This window comes from Ursus americanus, chromosome 32 (assembly GCF_024610735.1).
Source record: "Ursus americanus isolate L20-20 chromosome 32, mUrsAme1.1.p, whole genome shotgun sequence".
In the NCBI taxonomy this organism is placed as follows: Eukaryota; Metazoa; Chordata; class Mammalia; order Carnivora; family Ursidae; genus Ursus; species Ursus americanus.
Window position 1 is genome coordinate 17,423,994 of NC_142158.1, and position 22,777 is coordinate 17,446,770.

The 22,777-nt window shown below is 43.2% G+C and overlaps 3 protein-coding genes across 8 annotated transcripts in view; 2 read left to right on the plus strand and 1 right to left on the minus strand.

The window, feature by feature from the left end:
• SIRT5 (sirtuin 5) overlaps positions 1–1,400 on the plus strand; it is a 31,948-nt gene extending 30,548 nt beyond the window's left edge. For all 4 annotated transcript variants that reach the window (XM_045811539.2, XM_045811540.2, XM_087858049.1 and 1 more), the window contains one exon: positions 1,189–1,400. In XM_045811539.2, coding sequence (XP_045667495.1) covers positions 1,189–1,264 — 76 coding nt within the window. In that variant the 3' untranslated portion in view covers positions 1,265–1,400. The remainder of the gene's footprint in view (positions 1–1,188) is intronic.
• A 3,288-nt stretch (positions 1,401–4,688) lies between these two features.
• NOL7 (nucleolar protein 7) lies at positions 4,689–8,592 on the plus strand. The gene is made up of 8 exons (XM_045811711.2): positions 4,689–5,004; positions 5,087–5,147; positions 5,815–5,873; positions 7,144–7,175; positions 7,410–7,497; positions 7,846–7,967; positions 8,040–8,117; positions 8,406–8,592. The coding sequence occupies exons 1-8, from the start codon at positions 4,739–4,741 to the stop codon at positions 8,480–8,482; spliced, it is 783 nt and encodes a 260-aa protein (XP_045667667.1). The 5' UTR covers positions 4,689–4,738; the 3' UTR covers positions 8,483–8,592.
• Positions 8,593–9,264: 672 nt separating this feature from the next.
• RANBP9 (RAN binding protein 9) overlaps positions 9,265–22,777 on the minus strand; it is an 88,255-nt gene continuing 74,742 nt past the window's right edge. For 2 of the 3 annotated variants that reach the window (XM_087858047.1, XM_045811710.2), the window contains 3 exons: positions 22,325–22,476; positions 13,915–14,026; positions 9,265–10,259 (listed from right to left, as the gene is read on the minus strand). In XM_087858047.1, coding sequence (XP_087714173.1) covers positions 10,129–10,259; positions 13,915–14,026; positions 22,325–22,476 — 395 coding nt within the window. In that variant the 3' untranslated portion in view covers positions 9,265–10,128. The other variant, XM_087858048.1, reaches the window with a different exon arrangement.

Sequence of the window (22,777 nt, forward strand, 5' to 3'; positions counted from 1 at the left end):
GGACCAGCTTGCTCTTGCAAAGTGGGAGAAGGATGAATGTGGAAAGGAACACTCAAAAGTCCCTTTCTTAGGAAGGAGAACATATACAAGTTGAGGCTATGGGAATTTCTGGAAAGTTCTCCATGACAGCTATAATTTTGGGGAGAGCCTGGCTGTAATTTTTGGGAAGTCCTTAAGGGGCTATAACTCTGCATGTGAGGAGCTTTCTGGTGGCAGGAGGAGTGGAGATGTCACCTGGTTGGGGATGTCCATTAGTGGCACTCTGTCCAGAGAGAAGAGTATTTGAGGTCTCAGGCATTTATGATCTGTGTTGTGTCAAGAATAAACAATATGGGGGCTCCTGAGTGGCTCCGTTGGTTAAGCGTCTGCCTTCAGCTCAGGTCATGATCCCAGGGTCCTGGGGTCAAGTCTCATGTCAGGCTCCCTGCTCAGAGAGTCTGCCAAATAAATAAATAAAATCTTTAAAAAAAGAATAAACAACGTGAATATTGAATTACCTCGAGCATGTGCTTTTCCATTTTTAATTATGCTCAATTGGTTTTCCTCTGAATACACTAGAAAATCCTGCTTTTTCCAGGATACTCTGAATCCTGCATTCAGAGTTGGGCTTTTTTTTTTCTTCTTCCTGTTATGTTTTTCCTTGAAGGAAGCAGAAATGAATTTTTCTTCTTTCTCTCTCCTCTTTGCTCTTTTTGCTTGTTGCTACTCTCTGACTGTAAGTCAGGGTTAGTCATAAGGTCCAAAAGAGGACTTGAGAGTCTGTTCACTCAGCTAAAATGTTCGTGGTCTGCGTGGTGCACGAGGTTGTTTTTCTCGTGTCCTTAGTGCAGGAGAGTGCTGTTGTAATTAGTATATAGACTTCGTAAAATTTCAGCTTCAGTTACAAGGTTGGCCATACAATCACAAAATGTACTTTGCAATTCTGTCTCCCCTATCCCTTAAATAAAATTGTTTATAGCACCTAAATTCCAGGCAGTTGCTTTCCCAAATTCCCTTGATCACTGGGACCAACCCATAATGAAATGTCTACGTCTAGAGTTATCAGACACTAGGTGAAAAAAGGAAGAACGAAGTTCATAGTACCGTATTTGTGAGAATTGGGATTTTGCTTCAGATGTAACTAAGAAATGTGTGACTTGCTGGAGTAGCCCCTTCGTGTTTCTAACTCTGCTTATTGTCCTATTTCAGGTTTCATTTCCAGGGGCCATGTGGTACCACTCTTCCCGAAGCCCTTGCTCCTCACGAAACTGAGAATGTTTCTTAGTTGTCCTGGGGAAAGAAGACATTGTAGTATGTCTACGTACCGGGCCACAAACAGAGGAGAAACAGTCACGGGGACAGTGAGCTACATACTGGAAAATCTAAAAATACCCTCCGAGTCCCCTGCCTGGAATTCCACCTGATGATAAGTGACGGGGCCTAGAAGCAACAATAGCAAACACTCTTAGAGGAAGTCAGAGAAGAGTCGAGGTAACGCATCGTATTTTGTGTGGACTTAAACATAAGATATCTCTTATGTTTGGTTGGTTATTGGAAGGTGGAAATTTTGTGATTAGAGTATCTTTTTAAAAAGTAATTGTCCTGATTGAATGGTTGTGATCTGGACACAGGAGTAGAGGGGTAAAACCTTGGTAGTTCTGATTTTTGCCAAGTTTTGGTGGAAAATAAAATCACTCTTTATGGTAGGTCATTTATTGTATAAAGATCTTACCCCAAGAGCTGTCTTTGTTGGGGGCTTTTCCTTTTCATTGTTTACTGTGTTTGGCTGCCTTACCTCTCAGTGTGTGGGATAGCTTACAACAAGAACTCATGCAGGGAAGGAAGAGAAAAGTAGCATCGAGATAGAAAATCAGGGTGAGAAAAATAAATGATGCAAATATATGGACCCAAGCATAAACACAGCTGCCTAAAATTGAGCACTGGCCTCTTTAGCAGCCAAGGAGGAAAGAGAGAGGTGATGGTTGACTATTTCTCAATATCATAAACACAGACGCATACGGTCCCTGCGGGGGCCCACCAAGCTTTCCCAGACACTGAATTCTGGAGTTTTTTTTTTCCCCCATGGACTTGAAAAACTTATGTTCATATTACCTTGGAGTCAAGTAGTAAGAATACAGCTCTCTGCTCAAGTCTCACTACCTAATGCTGCCCCCAAGGCCCTTGGAATGCCTGCTGTCTGGTCTGACTGGGAGAAGTGGCCTTTAGTAAACAGCGTAGGGAGGTCATACATGCATAGGTCCCTCGGATCAGGTTGGCTCCCTGGGTCATTATACATGTGGGCCACTTTGCCTCAGCCCCTAACAAAATTGCATTTAATGATACCCCCTTGGCTTTTGTACGAGCGGGCAAGACACAGTCACATAAAACTTTGTACTGCATTTGCAAGTCATAACTTTAAATAAATCCCAGAGGTTCTTTGCATGGGCAAGAGGGATGCTCATAACTCCCGAGGGCTTGATTCACACTTTGCACGAGTGGGTCAAGACATGGACACAGAAGGGGGCCTTTTATAATGCAGTTTTTCTACCTGAAATACCATCATTCACTGTTAATAGGTTGTTGGACTTCTCGAAGTTAAATTCATACATTTTCCTAGTGTTAGCAATGATGAAAGTTAGCACACTGTCTCAGTGAGTCTGATTATATTTTTAATCTGTAATTTCCATCTGACCAAGGCCCCGATATTTCATAACTATTCTTTGCAACTCCTCTCATCCTGGGCCTTTGGTACCAGCGGTTTCTTTCTTTCTTTTCTTTCTTTCTTTCTTTCTTTCTTTCTTTCTTTCTTTCTTTCTTTCTTTTTCTTTTTTCTTTCTTTCTTTCTTTCTTTCTTTCTTTCTTTCTTTCTCTTTCTTTTGTTTGTTTTTGTGTTTTGCCATTTTTGTTCATGTTTTGGTTTTGTTAGAGAAGATGAAAAACTGGAAAATACAAGATGTATGTGATATTTAATTCAACTTAATATTTATTGAATGTCTACCCTATGACAGACATTAGAAATAAAATTATCAGTAAGATATGGACCTTACCCTCAAGGAGGTCACAGAATTGTTGGGACAACTGTCATGTGAACTATTTTACAGAATGGAAACTACAGTAAAGAAATTTGTGCAAGATTCAGAGAAGAATGCAATTAGGGATGGGCGGAGTGGGGATGGGGTCAATGTTAAGATGCTTGGAAGGCTTTAAGAGGAAGTCAGCCTGGGTGGCAGTTTTGGAAGTGTAAATGGTTCCACGTGGAGGGTTTTCAGTAGAGGAAACAGCACGTACAAATGCATAGCAAGTGTGCAACAGCTTGGTTTGTTGAGAGAGTGATGAGTCATTTCATGTTGTACAATGGTGGGAGAAGATAAACACAGAGAGGATGCCAAGAAATGAAATCTACCTGGGGGGTGGAGGGATAGAGAGCAGCGCTAGGGTTGCATTCACTAAGCAATGGAGAAGTCATTCTTTCACCAGATACAGGGTTTGCGCTGGACCAGCCACTGTTCAGGTCCTGGGGTTAGAGCTGGGCACCAGGCGGGCACCCTGTTCTCACAGAGCTTACATCCTAATGTGGGAGTCGGATGATAAGCTATTAGGGAGCGGTGTTGGTGTTAACAGAGGTGTGGACAGTCCAGGGACAGGTGGTCAGGGAAGCCTGGGAAACGGTGGCTGAGGTCACCAAGCACATGTTTGGTGCTGAGCATCAATTTAAGCCTGCATCTGTCAACTTGTTACTGTCCGTGCCAGAAGGACTGAAAGGCATCACGTCCTGTTGCTACAGAAAAATTTTTCCCTTCCAAGGAAATGCCACTTCTGTGGGGGGCCAGGGGGTGAAGGGAGCCGAATCTACAAATACTAATTGGATTCAATGTGAAAGTTAATAAGGGGAAATCTCACTAAAATGGAGTTGGGAGGTAGGGCAGGGGGAGATCTCACGCTTTACCACTTGCCCTTAATTGCAAATCCGACAGGAAGAGATGGTGGACCTAGTAGGTGGATCCCAGCGGGAGAAAGACTTTCCTCCTTCCCCAGCAACAGCCCAGCCAATGAGAAGCCACTGTATTTCTAATCCCGTTTACTCCAGTGGACTTTTTGTTTATGACAGCTTCTCCCAACTTCGCGGCTCCTCTATAAAAGAGAATCCACTCTTTAGTTTGGGGGACTTGCCTATGGTTTTGCCAACAGCTTGCTCTTCGGGCAACTCCCTGCGATTCCCGAAGAAACCCATTTTTTTTGCTGATAAAATAACTGGGAGTTTTATTTTTTAAGGTTAACAGGACCAAGTGGATCCCGGTGCTAGGTAGGGCCACCGGAGCTTGTGGTCACAGGTTTCTGTGCTCCTGGACGGCATAGCCCGTGGCAGCGGGACTGGAGGAGGGGAGACCCAGACAACCCTGCTGTCAGCTTCCCAGAGGTCTCACGATGGCTCTTCCCCTCCTAGAAACAAGCGCCATCCCGACCTGCTCTCACTGCGGGAACTCCAGTCGGTTATTCAGGGCCGGGTGAAATCCAGGTGGCGTCCCAGGCGGGGAAACCTCCCGGAGTAGGAGAGAAAACATTCCCGCCCCCGCCAACGCTCCGCTCTCCTTTGACCACGCCCTTCCCCGTCTGCGCATGCTCCTCCGCCGTCGCGCTGCTGTCTCCTCATCTGCACCTGCAGGGGGCGACGCAACTCGCGTCGCGCGCTCTTCACGTCACGCTGCGCTTGCGCGTTGCTTCCGGGTCAGAGGCCAGACGGTCAGGCGCTGCGCGGGCCATGGTGCAGCTCCGGCCGCGCGCGTCCCGCACCCCGGCGTCGGCGATGGTGGACGAGGGCCAGCCCGCCTCCGAGGAGGAGGAGGAGGCGGAGCACGGCCTGTTGCTTGGACAGCCCAGCAGCGGCGCGGCCGCGGAGCCGTTGGAGGAAGAAGACGAGGAAGGGGACGACGAGTTTGACGACGAGGCCCCGGAGGAGCTGACTTTCGCCAGCGCCCAGGCGGAAGCACGAGAAGAGGAACGGCGGGTTCGGGAGGCGGTGCGCAGGTTCGGAGCTCGCCGCCGGCCGGGAGAACCGCCCCTTCCCGTCCCGCGCGTGTCGCCCCGCACTAACTTGTCCCTCTTTCAGGGATAAAACGCTCCTGAAGGAGAAGAGGAAGCGACGCGAGGAGCTGTTCATCGAACAAAAGGTTAGAGGGTAGGGAGGCGTCTGCCTTTTAAAACACCGGGCCGGGTTTGATTTCCCGTGTGGTGCCCCAGCTGGGGGGGCTTAGGGGCGGGGGAAAGTCGCTAATACGCCTTCAGGCAACGGGGAAAACAAAGGCGCTTGAGCTCTTTGCTGTCCACCGAATGAAAACGGGAATGAAGAGTCGTGAATTCGAGATTCGGAGGGTTCATCCCACTTGGGACAGCTCACTATGACAGCCTAGTCGTCTAGCCTCGCGGAGGTCGTTTCTTTATCCGAAATTGGGTTGCAGTGAGAATTATGTGAGGTACTTTGTAAGCGGAGGGCTGTACGGCATGGAGTATGATCGCTTTGCTCTCTGACGCTTGGCAGATGGGCCGCAGAGAACGAACTCCAGGTGGACGGGACTTAATTGAGCTCATTGTAGAACTGTGGCCTTTGGGCTGGCCTGCGGTGGGCAGCCTTCCCAGTCTTCACCAAGTCTCCCGGAGAGTGTGGAATAGGTTGTTTCGTGGGCCCTGTCTTCCCACAACTTAGAGATAGTCGAGGCAGGGCTCACCCTAATTCATTCGTTTAGATGTAAAACTGTCCTTAAAATCAGAAACTTCAGAAGCAAGTCGGGGCATACTGTCATGTACCTCACTGCTGATTTTTAAATCTTTTTATCTAAGAAAAGAAAACTCCTTCCAGATAACATTCTAGAGAAGTTAACTACAGCTGGACCGACTATGTAAGTAGCGCATCTTGTTACATACACTTTGCTTACGTACACCTGTTACTGATTGGTACACAGGTTTATTTGAATCCACATAATAGAATAAAAGAGTAAAAAGCTAGGCAGTAGATACTTGAATTTGGTGGGAAAGGTGGAGGGAATTAACTTTCCACTTTTCAGCCTTTTACCACTTCTTTTTGTTCATTCCTATAGCTAACTAGCTTCTGAGTTATTGATTCCAGGGTGTTTAGTCAATAAATGCTTGTGCTCCTGTCCTTGTGCTAAGGGCAGGGTAGATGGTGCTGAATAAAATAAGTGTGGAGACTTAGCATTTAGTGGAGTAGCAGACACGTGTCCACAGGCTCCTGAAGGTCCTCTTGTCCCGAACTTGCCTTGGCTGCTACCGCTTCATTCATTTAGCAGCTTTGCCCTCTATTGAATGGTTAAGGGCAAATGCTGTTGTCCTCTTCCTCATCTATCCCATGAAATCAAACTGTAACAGATTTAGACTTCTAAATATGGGGTAATTTTTAATGCCCCAGGTGTCCCTCCTAAATGCGCTAAGTTCAGAAGTTTAGTCCCGTATTTTTTACCTAGGCCGGTGGTTCTTAAGTTTCAGTAAAAACTTTTCCGGAGTTACTCAGATCCTGAATGATATATACATTCGGAGGCACGTGGCGGCACACTCCCCTTTTCTCTGTAGAAACCAAGCTCAAATGTCACCTCTTCCTTCTCTTACCCCCCACCCCATCGCTTCCTCCTTTGTATAGCTTTTCTACTGTGCAAGTGCTTCCGTATGGAAATCTCCAGTTGTATTTTGTCGGCTTACGTTTGTCTCCATTCGACCAGTACTCCTTGAGGCTGGTCCTTGTCTCCATCCTCGTGTTTGTGCCCGAACTGCTGAATTAATCCTGTGATTTCTCCAAATTAAAGGATGCCATCCTACCACCTTTCACTTCATATTTTGAATACTCTGTATGTAACACGCTTTTTTCTTAAGTCTTTAACTGTTCAGTAGAAGCAGTTTGCTGTAGTCAAGTTTGCTCATATGCCTTCACAACTTAAATTCTGAGAAGACACTCCATCCTAGAATATACTAGCTTGGGAATTGGTAGCAATGCATCAGGAGGGACTTTCACTTTCCAAAACGGATCCTGAGTAAAAACTGAGGGTGGTGGTAATGAAAGGGGGTATCTTATTTGTAAAGCCAGATGAAATTGTGTAATAAGTGGAGTAATCTTTGCTATCTGCCATACTTATCAGTATTTTTATTGTTCGTCCTTAGCATAAAGAAACCATCAGGAAAGTTGAAAGAAGGTATGAACTGTTCTCATTTAAACAACTTGCTCATGTAAGTGTCAGTGCATCTGTAGATATCTGAAGCCAAATGTTACTGGCCCGGAGAGAGTGTAGCTTGGACCTGTTATCTATTTCTTACAAATAAAAATTGCACCGAAATTGGTATGAGTAGATATTTAAAGTGAACTCCAGTAAATGTTTCTGCTTTATTTTTACATAAGTACTAACTAGAAATAAAACTCAATTTTTTAGCTAATTTGCAGAAGAAAAAGGAAGACTATGAAAAAGGAAGTGATTCCAAGAATGCTAAAGAAAAAGTACAAAAAGTACAGTCTGTCGGGTAAGAGTCTTCTCTCTTTCTACAGAGAATGTAAAGGTGACGGAAGGGAGTTAAAGTAGTGGCTTATGTGGAGAAATATTTTAATTAGTAGTGGTTTCAGATTAGATTCTCTGTGGGAAAACCAATTCAGATGCTTATATAAGAATATTTGCCTACTAAAACATAAATGTTAGTCTATTTCTAGTAAAAGAAAATAGCCCTGTGATTTAGTTTTATTCATTATCTGTGCACATACAAAATTAGGATTTTGGTTTTTCACTATTTGAAGTAACAGCAAAAATGCTCTTTATTTTCAAAGTAAGCACGTTATCAGACTTGCTCATTTTGACCTTTTGTGTTGGTCACCAGCCAGAATAAAAGCTACTTGGCTCTAAGGCTAAAAGATCAAGATCTGAGAGATTCAAGGCAGGAAGCAGCGAAGGCCTTTATACAGAATTCTTTGTATGGTCCAGGAACCAACAGAACTACTGGTAAGTTCTTTACAGACTGTTTCTCTGTTTATTGCAAATTAAACAAAAATGATAAATAATTCTCTTTTCTAGTAAATAAGTTCCTGTCTCTTGAAAATAAGAGGTTACCAGTGAAAAAGGCTGCAGCCCAGTTTCTGAATAATTCTTGGGGTAAGATCCAGCTTTATTCTTAGTTTTGGTTTTTTAAATATCGAAAAATGCTCTTTTTTAAGGAAACAGTAAATAATTATGAAGCATCGACGTTTTCCTTATAATGCCTTCTGTATTAGTATGGGAAAGGTGCTTCTGAAAAATAGATCGGTGTGGTATGTACGTACATCTGTACAATCTGATTTAATAGACTTAATTCTAGTATTCATAGAATCTTAAAAACTTTGGAATTATTTCTTGGGAATTTTATATCTAATATTCTTAACTGCACAAAATTTTCTATTTTAGGAACCCAAAAAAAACAAAATGCAAAGAGGTTTAAAAGACGGTGGATGGTCAGAAAGATGAAAACGTCCAAGAAGTAAAGCAAAATGAAGAATGAGAACTTGTATGTACTTCTATGTATATAGTACTTAGTTATGTGGTTTAGACAGTGAGTTTTTCTGAAAAATCTAATAAATCATTTATAAAAATCGTTTTGAGGGGGGGTCATTGCAAAAGTCCTAGATCTTCTGGGGGAAGCCCCCCCACCACATTTCATCCTTCTGGAGTACAGGGGTGCCTTGCCATCTCTGAGGATTACACTGGAAGAAAAAGCAATTTCAAAGGAATTGTTTTCCTTTTGCTGAGTGTTCTTGCATTTAATCGGACGCGCGTCTTCCCCCCTGCAGTGCTGGGTGCGCGGCAGGGTGAGAGGGGAAGCGGACGGCTGGGGCTTTCCAGCTGCAGCTCTCAGCTGCTTTCATCTTGCACATGTTCTGGTGCTTTGGTGAGAATTTGTTTTACAGAATACAGAATAGGAAAGAAGTAACTGACAGAGTTTGTCTAAGTATAATTATTTCTTCTTAAAATTCAAGCCTCCGTGTACATACAGAGTTAAAAGTCAACCAAAGGATATGGTTATCTTGGTTACTTTACGGGCAACTCCCATGCCATACTGTAGTTTTTATAAAAATAGAAGATTTCCTGTTCTCTGCTGCAGCACCCACAATATCAGGTTTGACCCTAATCCAGGGAGGCCGATACACTGAAGACAGTCTTAGGTTGCAGAACTCAGATTTACAGTAGAAACCGTTCATTTTAATTGCTCTAATTTTATATTAATCAGAAGTATGCAGATACCTGATATATAAACTCGACACTCTAGTATCTGTAATAGTAAATTTTTAATGGCTGGTTAATTATATCACTACATTTTTATTGCAATATAGTACTCATTTAAGCACTTAAAAATGGAAGGTGTACAAAGATTAAATTAAGACACGGTAAATTGACTAAATATTTGGTTTTTATATAAATAAAGGTCATAACCACACTGTTGACATGTAATACTGTTATAATACAACAGTTAAACTGTGAGTCTACAACAGAAGTCGTCTGTAGTTGAACAGGAAACAAAGTTGAAAAAGACCATGTTAAAACAAAACTACTGGGACTAACAGGTCGGGATTGTAAGTAGCAACAAACATATTCACTCAGCTCCTGAGTATTTCAAGTTTTACAGTACACATTAAAAATGATTTCTTCCATCAACACTATAAATTCAAACTGTCGGATGTTTATGCGTTTTGCAAGTTACACTGATTGAATGCTTATATGGGAGTGGGGGTCGGAGCATCTCCCGATTTGAAGTATACGTCACCCACATGCTAACACAAACACAACTTGTTCCGGCTCCTTCCCCCCCTCTCCCCCAAACAAAGGCGGCAGGATTTTTTGGTTTCTTTTAGGTAATTCTTTTTAAAGGATTTGTGATGATCAATTTGAACGTCTGAAATTCAGTAATATTTAACTCTTAGACAACTAAGAGGTTAAAGATGGAAAATAATTTCTCCTAACACCAAGTTAGAAAATCATTTGCATCATGCTGTAAACTAGGAAGCAATGTAAAGCGACAAAAACCTGTCCCCAGTACATAATTAAAAAAATCTAAATTTCAAATCAGCAGAGCTGGTCTACTTCCGTGTTGACTATACGCCACAATATACGTGTGAGCCCCTTAAATGCATAGCTAATGTAGGTAGTCTTCCACTGTGGCAAATGCACAGGATCCGATTCCTGATCGAGCCATCAGTCCTAGACATTGTGTGGCCTGTCCCATTGCTAGGGCAAGTGGAGGTTGCTTTGGCAGATTGTGGGTTTCTGAGGAAAAATGATTAAAAATGTTAATAGCAATTAGCAAGACATTTTCTAAAAACTTCCCAGTTGGGAAAATACTGCATTTCTTTAAAGATTAGCAATGCCTACGCTGCTCTTAATGACCTAACTAGTGATGGTAATTTCTAGGCAAATGATTACTGTCGTGGACATGCTATTTTGACTAGATAATATGGGTGGTGGGTATTCATTTGTTAAGAAAAATTCTTGCAGAATTAGACTTTTTAAATTTTAGATACTTAAAAACTTCCATTTTAACTACGATGGGAAAGGTGTAATTTCTTCCTTGATATTTACAGTGAGGAGTAAGGAATATTTATTATTTCTCTTCAGCTTGACTAAAGTCAGTTGACTTACCAAAAAAAGACACCACGTTTTCAGTAGAAGTTTCACTGGTGGATTCTTCCCCTTCTGGGGGGAGAACCCAACTGAGGCAGTCTCCAAGGCACACTGGTGAGTGTTATTTGGTTTTCTAGGGGGCTAATGGTGATGATGGTGGCCATGAGTGACGACAAAAGCAAAACCACCCTATAATCTTGGAAGGAGTTAGTTTATAATTGGTAGATAAAATATTTTAAAAATTGCCAATAAATTAGTTTTCAGGGTCATACATACCCCAAATTTTCAATCATAGTACAGATGCAGTTAATTACCAAAATTTGTTCTTGGCCAGAGATGAAAAAGTGAACTACTGGTGAAAGTGGCCAACCACCTAGAAGCTGGTGATCTCTCCTTGGGTGGAGATTTCCACATTTTAAGTTTACGTAGATTCCCAATTTATCTAGTTACTAATTAGTCCTTTGTAGGCATACTTGATAACAAAGGGCAAAGACCATGATAATCCTGGCTGGTAAGGCTCCATATGTTTGAATTCGACTCTGGGTTCCAAGTTTGCAATGTGGTGGGAGAAAGAAAAGATCCAGGTGGAATGAAGCCAAAAAAAAGGGAAGCAAATTCAGGATTTAAAGGTGTAAGAGAAAAAGGATCAAGAATATAAGAATGAAAAATGCAAGAAAAAGGTACAAAGATTGGGGAGAAAGTATGGTTTAAAAAGCGGTCTGTGGGTTAGGATGAATAAAGTCCTGGCTATTTGGCAAGACACTAGTTAAACTTGGATGGTGATAAACATTTTTTTGCCAAGTCTAATCTTAAGCAGGACTGACTTTTACAGTTCTGCCTTGAGTCAAGAACAATTTTTTACACAAAATCAACGTTAACGGAATAAAAACTGAAAAGGAAACATTTTCTCAAAGATGTCTCTTGATGGTTTATAGGGAAGTAACCTTGCTCAAAGGTAAGCATCTGGAGGTACTCTGATAGAATTTTAATTGGGGGGGGGCTGGGGAGGCATGTGGTTATAAGCATTTTTACAGTTTTTCTGGATATAGAACTTGCTAGAATTACATACAATCCATGTAACAACCTTAAGCACTTATTAGAGATGAAACTACATAAAATAGCATGATATAAATACGCACATTGACCCACAGCAATTTAATCTTGTCATTAATTTTGTAGGAATTATATCAATATAAACTTAAGTACTCTTCATAGCTGCACCCACACTACGTAATATGCAGCACAGCATATAAGAACATGTGTATCTTGTATAATGGCCCCAAAATGTAATAACTGAATTCCTTTAAAGAACCCAAGATGAAAAAAAACTGTCCTAACTGGTTACTCCCAAAATTTTTTTCCAGAAGATGTGGCATGTACCATAGAATATTACTCAGCTGCAAAAGAAAGAATGAAACCCTGCCATCTGCAAAGACATGGGTGGAGCTAGAGTGTTATGCTAAATGCAGTCAGTCAGAAAGACCAGTACCACATGATGTCATACGTGGAATTTAAGAAAGAAAACATGAACATATGGGAAGGGGAAAAAAAAAAAGGGAAGCAAGCCGTAAGAGACTCAAAGAACAAACAGGGTTGATGGAGGGAAGGTGGGTGGGGGATGGGCATTAGTCCCTCTGTGGTGAGTACTGGGTGTCGTATGTAAGTGATGCATCACCGAACTCTACTCCTGAAGCCAATACTACACTATACGTTAACTAGAATTTAAATAAAAATTTGGATTTCCAAGTCTGAGTGATACCTATATATGAAGCTTAAATTAAGCCTTCGTGATTACCTATCATGTCGTAATTTCAAAAAGACAATTATAGTAAACCATAATTTGCCCTACAATCCCAGCATTGCTATTAAGTTCTATTTTTACCAATAGAGCTAAACGAATTTCATATAACCAAAGAGAATACAACACATTAAAGAATTCACATTATTTATTATATACAAACTCTAAGGAAACACCACAAAAAATGCTTTTTTATAAAATAACTATTCTTATTTCAAAACCCCCACTACTAGACCTTAACACAGTGAGCTGACAGTTGACCCTTGAGAAGCCGGGGTTTGAGCCGCACAGGTCCACTCCCAAGTGGCGTTTTTATGGAGATAGCACAGTAATGCAGAGGCATTTTCCCTTCCGGTTTTCTTCACGTCTTTTCTCCAGCTTTATGGTAAGAATCCAGTACGTTATGCATATAACATACAAGATACGTGCTAACCAAGTGCTCATGTTACTGGTAAGACTTCCAGCCAACAGCAGGCTTAGCAGGTTACGTTTTGGGGGAGTAAAAGTTACGTGCAAATTTTTGTGCAGGGGGGTTCGTACCCCAACCCCCACATTCTTCAAGGGTCAACTGTAATTAACTCTGTAAGAGCAAATAAATGGATTAAGGGTCAACCGTGAACACTTGCTTCCTTTACATTCTGGCCGTGAGCGCTGGCCCTCTACGTGTCTCCGTCTAAAATGATCTCGAAGCTACTCTGTGGCACTGCTCTCATACACCTAAAACGGTCTGAGACATGTTCCTAAAAGCCCCTACGTCTGACAGGGCCACGGTGCAAGAAAAGACTTACAAAGCGGAGTCTCATTTTACCTGGGGATCTAGATTCTAAAGTCAGGTGAAAAATCACTCTTACTTATAAATTACATTTAAAAAGAATTATCCAGAAATTAGAAGATAGTTTGACCTAAACAACCCTGTAGAGTTTATATGTAAACACGCTGAATGCGGCAGAGTTCATACACAAAAAATCAGGGCTGCAGCGAGTTGCAGTGAGTCACTCACAGGAACGGGAACCGGTAGCCTCTCTCTCAGGCTCGCCTCTGGCTCGGCCTCACTACTGACCCTCCTGTTCTTTCTTGCCCCCCCCCCTTTATTCGGTAAGGGTGTCTGGCTGACTGTGCTCAACTTTAATGCAAACAGAACGCTACTCCAGGGCTTGGTGCCGACAGGGCGCGCGCTCATCACCTGGAAGGCCCTTGTGTCTGCATTTTCAGCACCGTGGGAGCCGCGGTATGCGGGGCTCAGTCCAGAAATGCTTACATAACACGCACACAAAAATGTCTCTTTTCCTGACTTCCCCAGGTGCATCCCAAAGCACTGTGTTTTTATTTATTCCATCTGAATCCATTTCATCTGGAATTGAGCTAATGGAGGGGAAGGTTTCCATATTTCAAAATAATTTTAACTTCTGTAAAATGTAGAAAAGCATTTTCCCTTCTAGAAACCCCAGCACAAATACCGCCTCAAATGTTCAGAGAGTCCAGTTGAAGCCGTGCTCTACTCACCTAGTATTGCACTGTTGAGAGCTGAGCACACAGGTTCTCTCTGTATTGGGTCAAGCTGATTTCCAACTGGGCTGTTCCAGGGATCTGAATAAGCGAGTAAACTGAACGCATCCTGTTGAAAACATAGTTTGGTTTTTAATTCAAACATTTAAACTACTGTGATCCCCCACAGTTACAAAGGTGGGAGACAAGTAAAATATACAGCTTCATGGCCCGAGACTACTGTAACGTTTAAACCCACCTACCTCTGTGATTATGAAGCTATGTGTTTTTTAACTAGATTATGCAACAAAGCCTATGCTATTTTCATTTTTCTTTACTGTACACAGCCATTCTCATTAATCTTTCCCCATCCCTACACTTGCAGAACAGCAGAATTAAAACGAATTCTTCTGGAATGTGCTAATTAAAGAGGAAGACAAAAACATTCAGATGCTCTATAATTTATTACCGATACGAATCTGACATGAAAAGGATAGGGCCTCTCTATTTTTTTAGATAGACGTGGGAACTCGCTATATCTCACTGGATGTCATCTTCTCACTCAGGAATCAAAAATTAAACTGGCCCCCCCTTCACGAACATTCAGTAGTTTCAACTATCCTCAAGACATCCTTCCTAAAGGAACTGACACACATCTTTTCCATCAATCACTCTTTCTGTCTTCTTTCTATGGGAGGTGCACATTACAGTGGTTTCAGACACTAGTTTCAAGTTCAAGCTGCATTATCAGCTGCTGTGTGGCATCTGGCCAGCAATGGCCTAAGTGTCCGTTTCCTCATCTGTCTGTAGAAGAGGTCCTGAGAACGTCATAAGGACAAACAGCACAATGAAGTTAGCAACGTCAGTTCACTCTAATCTTTCAACACACGATTTTTCTTTTTTAAGATTTTATTTGAGAGAGAGCAAGAGCCGGGGGGGGGGTAGGCAGAGGGACAAGCGAACTTCCCACTAAGTAGGGAGCCCGGTGCGGGGCTCGATCCCAGGACCCTGAAGACTCAAAGACTCCACCCCCAAATTACTAGAACTCATAGAACAATTCAGCAATGTGGCAGGATACAAAATCAATGCTCGGAATCAGTTGCATTTCTATACACGAACAATGAGACTGAAGAAAGAGAAATTTGGGAATCGATTCCATTTACAATAGCACCAAAAATCATACGATATCTTGGAATTAACTTAACCAGAGAGGTAAAGGATCTATAGTCTAGAAACTACAAATCACTCTTGAAAGACATTGAAGAAGACACAAAAAGATGGAAAAACATTCCATGCTCATGGATCGGAAGAATAAACATAGTTAAAATGTCTATGCTACCCAGAGCAATCTACACTTTCAATGCCATCCCAATCAAAATACCAATGACATTTTTCAAAGAGCTGGAACAAATAATCCTAAAATTTGTGTGGAACCAGAAAAGACCCTGAATCGCCAAGGAAATGTTGAAAAAGAAAAACAAAGCTGGGGGCATCATGTTGCCTGATTTCAAGCTATACTACAAAGCAGAGATCACCAAGACAGCATGGTACTGGCACAAAAACAGACACATAGACCAATGGAACAGAATAGAGAACCCAGAAATGGACCCTCGGTTCTATGGTCAACTAATCTTTGACAAAGCAGGAAAAAATATCCAGTGGAAAAAAAGTCTCTTCAATAAATGGTGCTGGGAAAATTGGACAGCTATATGCAAAAGAATGAAACTTGACCACTCTCTCACACCATACACAAAGATAAACTCCAAATGGATGAAGGACCTCGATGTGAGACAGGAATCCATCAAAATCACAGAGGAGAACACAGGCTGCAACCTCTTCGACATCGGCCACAGCAACTTCTTTCATGACACATCTCCAAAGGCAAGAGAAACAAAAGAAAAAATGAACTTTTGGGACTTCAACAAGATAAAAAGTTTCTGCACAGCCAAGGAAACAATCATCAAAACTAAGAGGCAGCCCACGGAATGGGAGAAGATATTTGCAAATGAAACTACAGATAAAAGGCTGGTATCCAAGATCTATAAAGAACTTCTCAAACTCAATATACGAGAAACAAATAATCAAATAAAAAAATGGGCAGAAGATATGAACAGACACTTTTCCAATGAAGACATACAAATGGCTAACAGACACATGAAAAAATGTTCAAAATCATTAGCCATCAGGGAAATTCAAATCAAAACCACACTGAGATACCACCTTACGCCAGTTAGAATGGCAAAAATTGACAAGGCAAGAAAAAACAAATGTTGGAGAGGATATGGAGAAAGGGGATCCCTACTACACTGTTGGTGGGAATGCAAGTTGGTACAGCCACTTTGGAAAACCATGTGGAGGTCCCTCAAAAAGTTAAAAACAGAGTTACCCTATGACCCAACAATTGCACTACTGGATATTTACCCCAAAGATACAGACGTAGTGAAGAGAAGGGCCATATGTACCCCAATGTTCATAGCAGCACTGTCCACAATAGCTGAATTGTGGAAGGAGCTGAGATGCCCTTCAACAGACGAATGGATAAAGAAGATGTGGTCCATATATACAATGGAATATTACTCAGCCACCAGAAAGAACGATTACCCAACATTTGCTGCAACATGGACAGGACTGGAGGAGATTATGCTAGGCGAAATAAGTCAAGCAGAGAAAGACAATTATATAGTTTCACTCATTTATGGAACATAGGAAATAGCAGGAAGATTGGTAGGAGAAGGAAGGGAAGAATGAAGGGGGGGTAAACAGAAGGGGGAATGAACCACGAGAGACTATGGACTCTAGGAAACAAACTGGGGGCCTCAGAGGGGAGGGGGCGGGGGACTGGGCTAGCCCGGTGAAGGGTTTCAAGGAAGGCACGTATTGCATGGAGCACTGGGTGTTATACGCAAACAGTGAATCATGGAACACTACATCAAACACTAAGGATGTACTGTATGGTGACTAACATAATAAAAAAAAAAAAATTGAGAGAGAGCAAGTGCGGGGAAGGGGGGAGGGAGGCAGAGGGACAAGCAGACTCCCCACTGAGTAGGGAGCCCGATGCGCGGCTTGATCCCAGGACCCTGAGGTCACGACCTGAGCCGAAGGCAGCCGCTTCACCAACTGAGCCACCCAGATGTCTTCTTATTTTGCCAACGGTCAGTGCCCGGATCTGGAGGAGCAACGGAGACCTGGGAGAGACAGGCAACAGAATGCCTTCCCAGGTCAGAAGGCACACGGGGGAAAGTGCCGAGGAAACCGTGGATCGGTGAATTAAGAGCACGGCGCGCCCCGAGCGCTGCTCAGCTCTGCCGGCGGTTCGCTCCAGCCGAGGCGACTGACCGAGCGTGCACGGCCTGCGGCCTGCACAGCTGACCGACCCCTCACACCACTTCTGAAGGACTGATCTTCGCTCAAGACTTTCATTTACCCCACAACCACCTCACGGGGACCATCCCCACACTACAGATACATTTTTCAAGTAGACTAAAGAATTGGCTAAGGAGCAATGGGTATATAAAAACCCTTAAGCACAAAACTACCCCCTTGGGGCCATATGTCCGGACAAGCTAGCAAAAGGGAGAAATGGCGCAGCCCCAGATCTCAAATCCAGAGCAACCATTCTTCTGTTTACACCTTTCCTAGTATTTAAAACAAAACCTCATGGGAAAAGATGATGATGGTAATTTTCACACATGTGGATAGACTCCGTTTATCCTCCTAATAACCTCAGGAGGCAGATACTGTTGTGCCCGTCTTAGAAGCAAACTGAGGCAGGGAGAGCTCTCTAGTGCAGAAATCATTTTTGTAAGATGCAGTTTCTTTTAATTGCTGGTCTAAATATTAAGATGAAAAAGTCTGACATTTAGCTCTGATATTTGCAATACAATTGAATAAATTATTGCACACAGCTACCAGGCACTCAGGCCACAGCTGGCAACCACCAGGACCCAGTCACTGTTTCAAGGACTCTCACGGTCTTACAGAAAGTCAGACACATAATTAAGCAACGTATCGTGTCCCGCTTATTAACAGAGAGTATGTTGTCATGTGACATAATCGCAGAAAGAGACCCAAGCTCCATGGAAACAGGCTGAGAGAAAGAAAGGCAGGGATGGAACCACAGGTAAGGGGTCAGATCCTAAAATACCCCTAAATCACATTAAAAAGCTTGAATTTTTTCCAATATGGCAATAGAGTTTTAAGTCGAGGACCGACAGAGATAAAACCGGACTTTAGAAAGATCGCACAGCAGCATAAGAACAAAGCTGGGAAGTCAGGTGAAGCTCTAAGCAAGAAAACTAACAGAACGTTAAGAGGAAGAAAAAGAAGGTTTACACCACCAGGTTCCCTGTATCTATTTTATCCTTCTTTACAAAGGGAATGGAGTCAGGGCAGCAACATTCATGTTTTAAATCCTGCAGAACTAAACGGAGGGTTAAGCTTTGGTGGTGACCAGAGAAATGCAAATAAACCATGTTAAGGTCTGATGTGGGGCCCGCTGAAGCAGATGAATGCAGCAGTGCCTCTGGCACTTTCCTTTCCACCGCGGGTAAGCTGGTAGAGGTTTCTAGAAAGCAGCAGGGCACTAGATAGCAAACGCCACACTAATACCATCCTGGGACTCCATCGTTCTATTTCTAGGACTCTCACCCAGTGTTACCATTTTAAGGAAGAAACCAAGATACACGTATAAAAGCATTCACTAAAGCATTTGGATAAAAGCAAAAAGTCTAACAGAGCAACGCTTAAATGAACAGACGGAGCAGCACTGAAGAGTATGATGGAGCCACTTAAAAATAACTACATGCAAAGAAACTGGAAATAAGTGTTTATGACCGTAAGCAACAACAATACAAATCAGTGTCACTGTAATTACGAGGTAAAATATATGCGCGTGGGACTTAAGACACAAAACGGACAGTGTCTGTGCACGGTCACTGGATGCCGGTTTACTCTTCACCGCAGAAGGAAAGACCTCCGCGGGCAGAATTTCCGAGGCCCGCGTGCCGCCACCTCGGTGGGATTCTCAAACCGCGCTCAGAGGTGGCCCAAGACCTGCAGCAGCTCCTACACAGATGAGCCCGAACTGTTCTCTCTTTGCTTGCTCGCCAGCTGGGCCGCCGGCTCATACCGGGCTCTGCACCGGTCCCGCAGCCGCCCCGCGGCGGCGTCCACGGCGGCCCAACAAGTTCAGGTGCTTGTCCTGAAAGCCACTGGCAGGCGCGGGCAGGTGAGAAACCAAGAGAAGGGGAGCAGAGGAGCAGAGAGAACAGGGCGGGGGGAGGCAGCAGGTGCTGCTCCCCCACATTTAGCGCAGGCAGGCGCCCCCGTCCGCACCAGGCCTGCTCCCCCAGGGCTCAGGGCAGGCAGAATGCGAGGTGCGTCCCGGTAAGGCATTTAGGGGACTCTTACCTTCGCATTTAAACAAACCTTGCTCGCTCGCTCGCTCTCTATGCATGTGTGACTCCGACACTTACGCAGATCCACACAAAATGAAAGAGAAAAAATACCCACTATGATCACACGTGCCCTGAAGTGAAAAATAAAAGGAAAAGGAGTAATTTCTAAACCTTCTCAACTATGGCCAAGAAACTCTTCACGTCGTCCTTGTACCCTCCAGCTGTTTCAGGGGCTTCCAAGTTGGCTCAGTCAGCCAGCACATCCCTCTGTGGATCCAGGTAAGTTGAGGGAATGGGAAGGAAGGGGCTCAGGAGATTAAGAAAGTCTCGTGAAGCAGCTGGCATTTGCTCAGAAGTCAGAAGTGCAAAATCAAAGCCATCCGCATTCTTTAGATGAAGAAGATGAATTACATCTCTACATAATTCAATATATAATCAAGGACCCTCTTTGAGAAGAGGCCACATAATGCATTTTCGGGGCTTCCTGCACACTGGAATCAAAGTCAGTCAGCTGATGAGGCGAAATCCTGCATTTTCAAAGACATTACAGAAACCGCGCTCCTTCATCCTTCGCCATTAGCATCAAGTTTTAACGAGAAAACAGTGAGACGACCTAGTGTAAAAAGTGTAGGAACTCTTAAAAACATTTCGTATCCCCAAGTCTCCCCTAAAACAGCAGCTCTCCAAGTACCATCCAGATACCTGGGTCCAATCTGAGACCCTCTCAGGAGGTCGTGTGAGCTCCGAACTGTCTTCATAATGACACAAAGATACTACTTTCTCTCGTCTCACTCTCATGCTCCCACAACCACACGGTGGGGGTTTCCCGAGGTTACAGGGCGTGTGCAGGGAGGGAGGAGAATGCCGCTTACCACCCGCCGTTACACCCAGCGTTCAAAGTCACGCCACTGTTCGAATTTTTTGGAAGTTATTTTTCATAAGGATAGCCAATGGATTTATGATTATTTGTCAATAAATGGATCACAGTTTTAATTTCTAGTATGATAAAAATAAACATAACCCATACAAACAAAACTCTTTTTAATAAACACTCATTAAATAGCTCGGTGCTACCTGCATTAGATATAGTTCGAGGGGGAGGAGCGAAGACCTGGGCTGACCTCGAGGAATTCTTCATCTTAGAGGACAAATGTGGACGGCCATTTTCCTGATATAGGAATGCCTGATTTTTATTTATTTTACTTTTTTTTTTTTAAATTCCAGTATAATTAGAGAGTTACATTAGTTTTAGGTGTACAATACAGCAATTCAACAATTCTCTACGCTCCTCAGGGCTCATCGCATGAAGTGTGCTCTTGATCCCCATCACCTATTTCATCCACCCCCCACCCACCTTCCCTCTGTTCTCTGCAGTTAACAGCCCATTTTTTGGTCTTTTCTTTGTTCACTTGTTTTGTTTCCTAAATTCCACATGCGTGAAATCGTGTATTTGTCTCTGACTGATTTCACTTAACACAATACCTTCTTAGTCCATTCATGCTGTCACAAACAGCAAGATTTCATCCTTTTTTACGGCTGAGTAACATTCCATTGTGTGTGTATATTTATAAATACTACACAAATATACACACACACAGCACATCTTTCTCCACTCGTCTACCCAGGGACACTCGGGCTGCTGCCGTGATCTGCTACTGTAAACAGTGCTGTGGTGAACACAGGGGCGCATGTATCTTTTCGAATTACCGTTTTCATAGTCTTTGGGTAAATACCCAGTCGTGGAATTACTGAATCATACGGTAGTTCTATTTTTATTTTTTGGGAACTCTCCAAACTGTTTTCCACAGTAGCTGCACCAGTTGGCTGTCCCACCAAATGATCTGACATTTTAAATGAGAAATTGTTTAAGTGACATATTCCACCGATTTTCTTTTATTTAGCATAAAAATCATAATTCAGCCCCCCCCTTTTTTGGATGGCTGAGGGTGGCCCTTAGAAAGAGCAGCTGTGCTCTCCCGTGGAGGAAGTGTCACGTGCACGGAGCCCAGCTCTCCTGGTGCCCCAGCGACTGAGACGACAAGACCGCACACGCCATTTAGCTGGCGATGTACGCACGGGGCTCCTTATCTGCTCCTAGGCTAAGCGGGTAGGCTCCGTCTACGCGACAGGTGCCCTACTGAGGCTACAGTGCGGGCGGCTGTTTTATGTTGCTGCCCGCATGCCGCGTTTGCTGCTACCGGGCGGAGCTGGCGGGGGCGCTGAGTCTCAGTCTGGGTCAGGAAGGGGTGGCCGAGGCCTTGCGCTTTCCCACTATACCCAGGCATCGGGCTCAGGGCCAGCGCACCCATCACCCCACTGTCGTTTGGACTTCTTTCAAAACATTCAGGAGCAAATATTTATAACGAATCACCTCTGAGCCCAACCTAATGCAGGATTACAAAAAAATAAATAAATAAAAATACAGCAGCGAGGTTAATGTTTCACTGACTCACGGGGCTACTGGGACTTTTAGGAGTATGGAAAAAAAAAACTTTTAAAGAATCTTAACATCCCTACAACGAATTGCAGTGCTGACCTAAGGCGGGGGAAAACTCGTCCATCTGTAACTGATACAATCGTGGCTCACATGCTGAACAGCTGAGATCTCATCCATCTCACCTGACCCATCGTACACACCAATCCAGAAGAGATCTGCAAACGCATTTGAACTCTCCTGGTTTTGAAAGATGACCCAAGGCCTCAGCAATCACCACCAAAATGAAAATCACGTCGTAGACACTGAATTTGCTGCAGCCCTGAGCCATGTTTGCTGAATATCTCAAATTCATAGTTTTATCAGCAAACCCACACCCCTCCTAATAACTCTGCCAATTTTACAGCTGAGAAAACAAAACTAAACAAGTAAGTTGACAAAGACTATACAGTGCTGACAGGTGGCAGAACTGGGGTTTAATCTGTATTTTTTACTGGAAGTCCAACCAGAATTCCTGGCACTACTCAATGTTTCACAAAATGACAATTTAGGTCCTTTGACCCATTTCTAATTTTTCAAGGAAAAACAAATCTACCTTCAACATTTTTTTATTTGCTGTGTTCTTGCCACATTCTCTCCTCAGCTGTTCGCTCATGGCTTGTAGCTCTCTGCCGAAGTGAATCATTCTCTCTATGGCAGCTTGACTTCCTCCACACAGCTGGCGTCTTAACTGACTTGAATCAACTTCTGTAAGCAAAATAAACGAGTATTTTACTACCTTATGAAATGAAATACAATGAAGAAATGAACATAAATTGCTTATAACATTTTGTACGTTTCATTTACCAACTACTACCTAATAGTTTATCTAAATATGTAGATTTACTGTAATTCAGTGTGAAACTCTGCAGCTAAAAGGTATACTTTCTCTACGTCTCAAGAATCTAGGTCCGATCTCCAGCATGCAGCTGGAAGTCGGGTGACCACCTTTCAGTGTAGGGTGCACCTGGGTTATCAGGGAAAGGTTTATAAGAAGTTTAGCACATAT

Bases quoted from the DNA above. Each gene is read 5' to 3' on its own strand.
- NOL7 (XM_045811711.2), top strand. From the start codon at position 4,739: ATGGTGCAGCTCCGGCCGCGCGCGTCCCGCACCCCGGCGTCGGCGATG. The intron at 7,176-7,409 runs GTATGAACTGTT...TCAATTTTTTAG, and splicing joins ATCAGGAAAGTTGAAAGAAG to CTAATTTGCAGAAGAAAAAG. The intron at 7,498-7,845 runs GTAAGAGTCTTC...GTTGGTCACCAG, and splicing joins CAAAAAGTACAGTCTGTCGG to CCAGAATAAAAGCTACTTGG.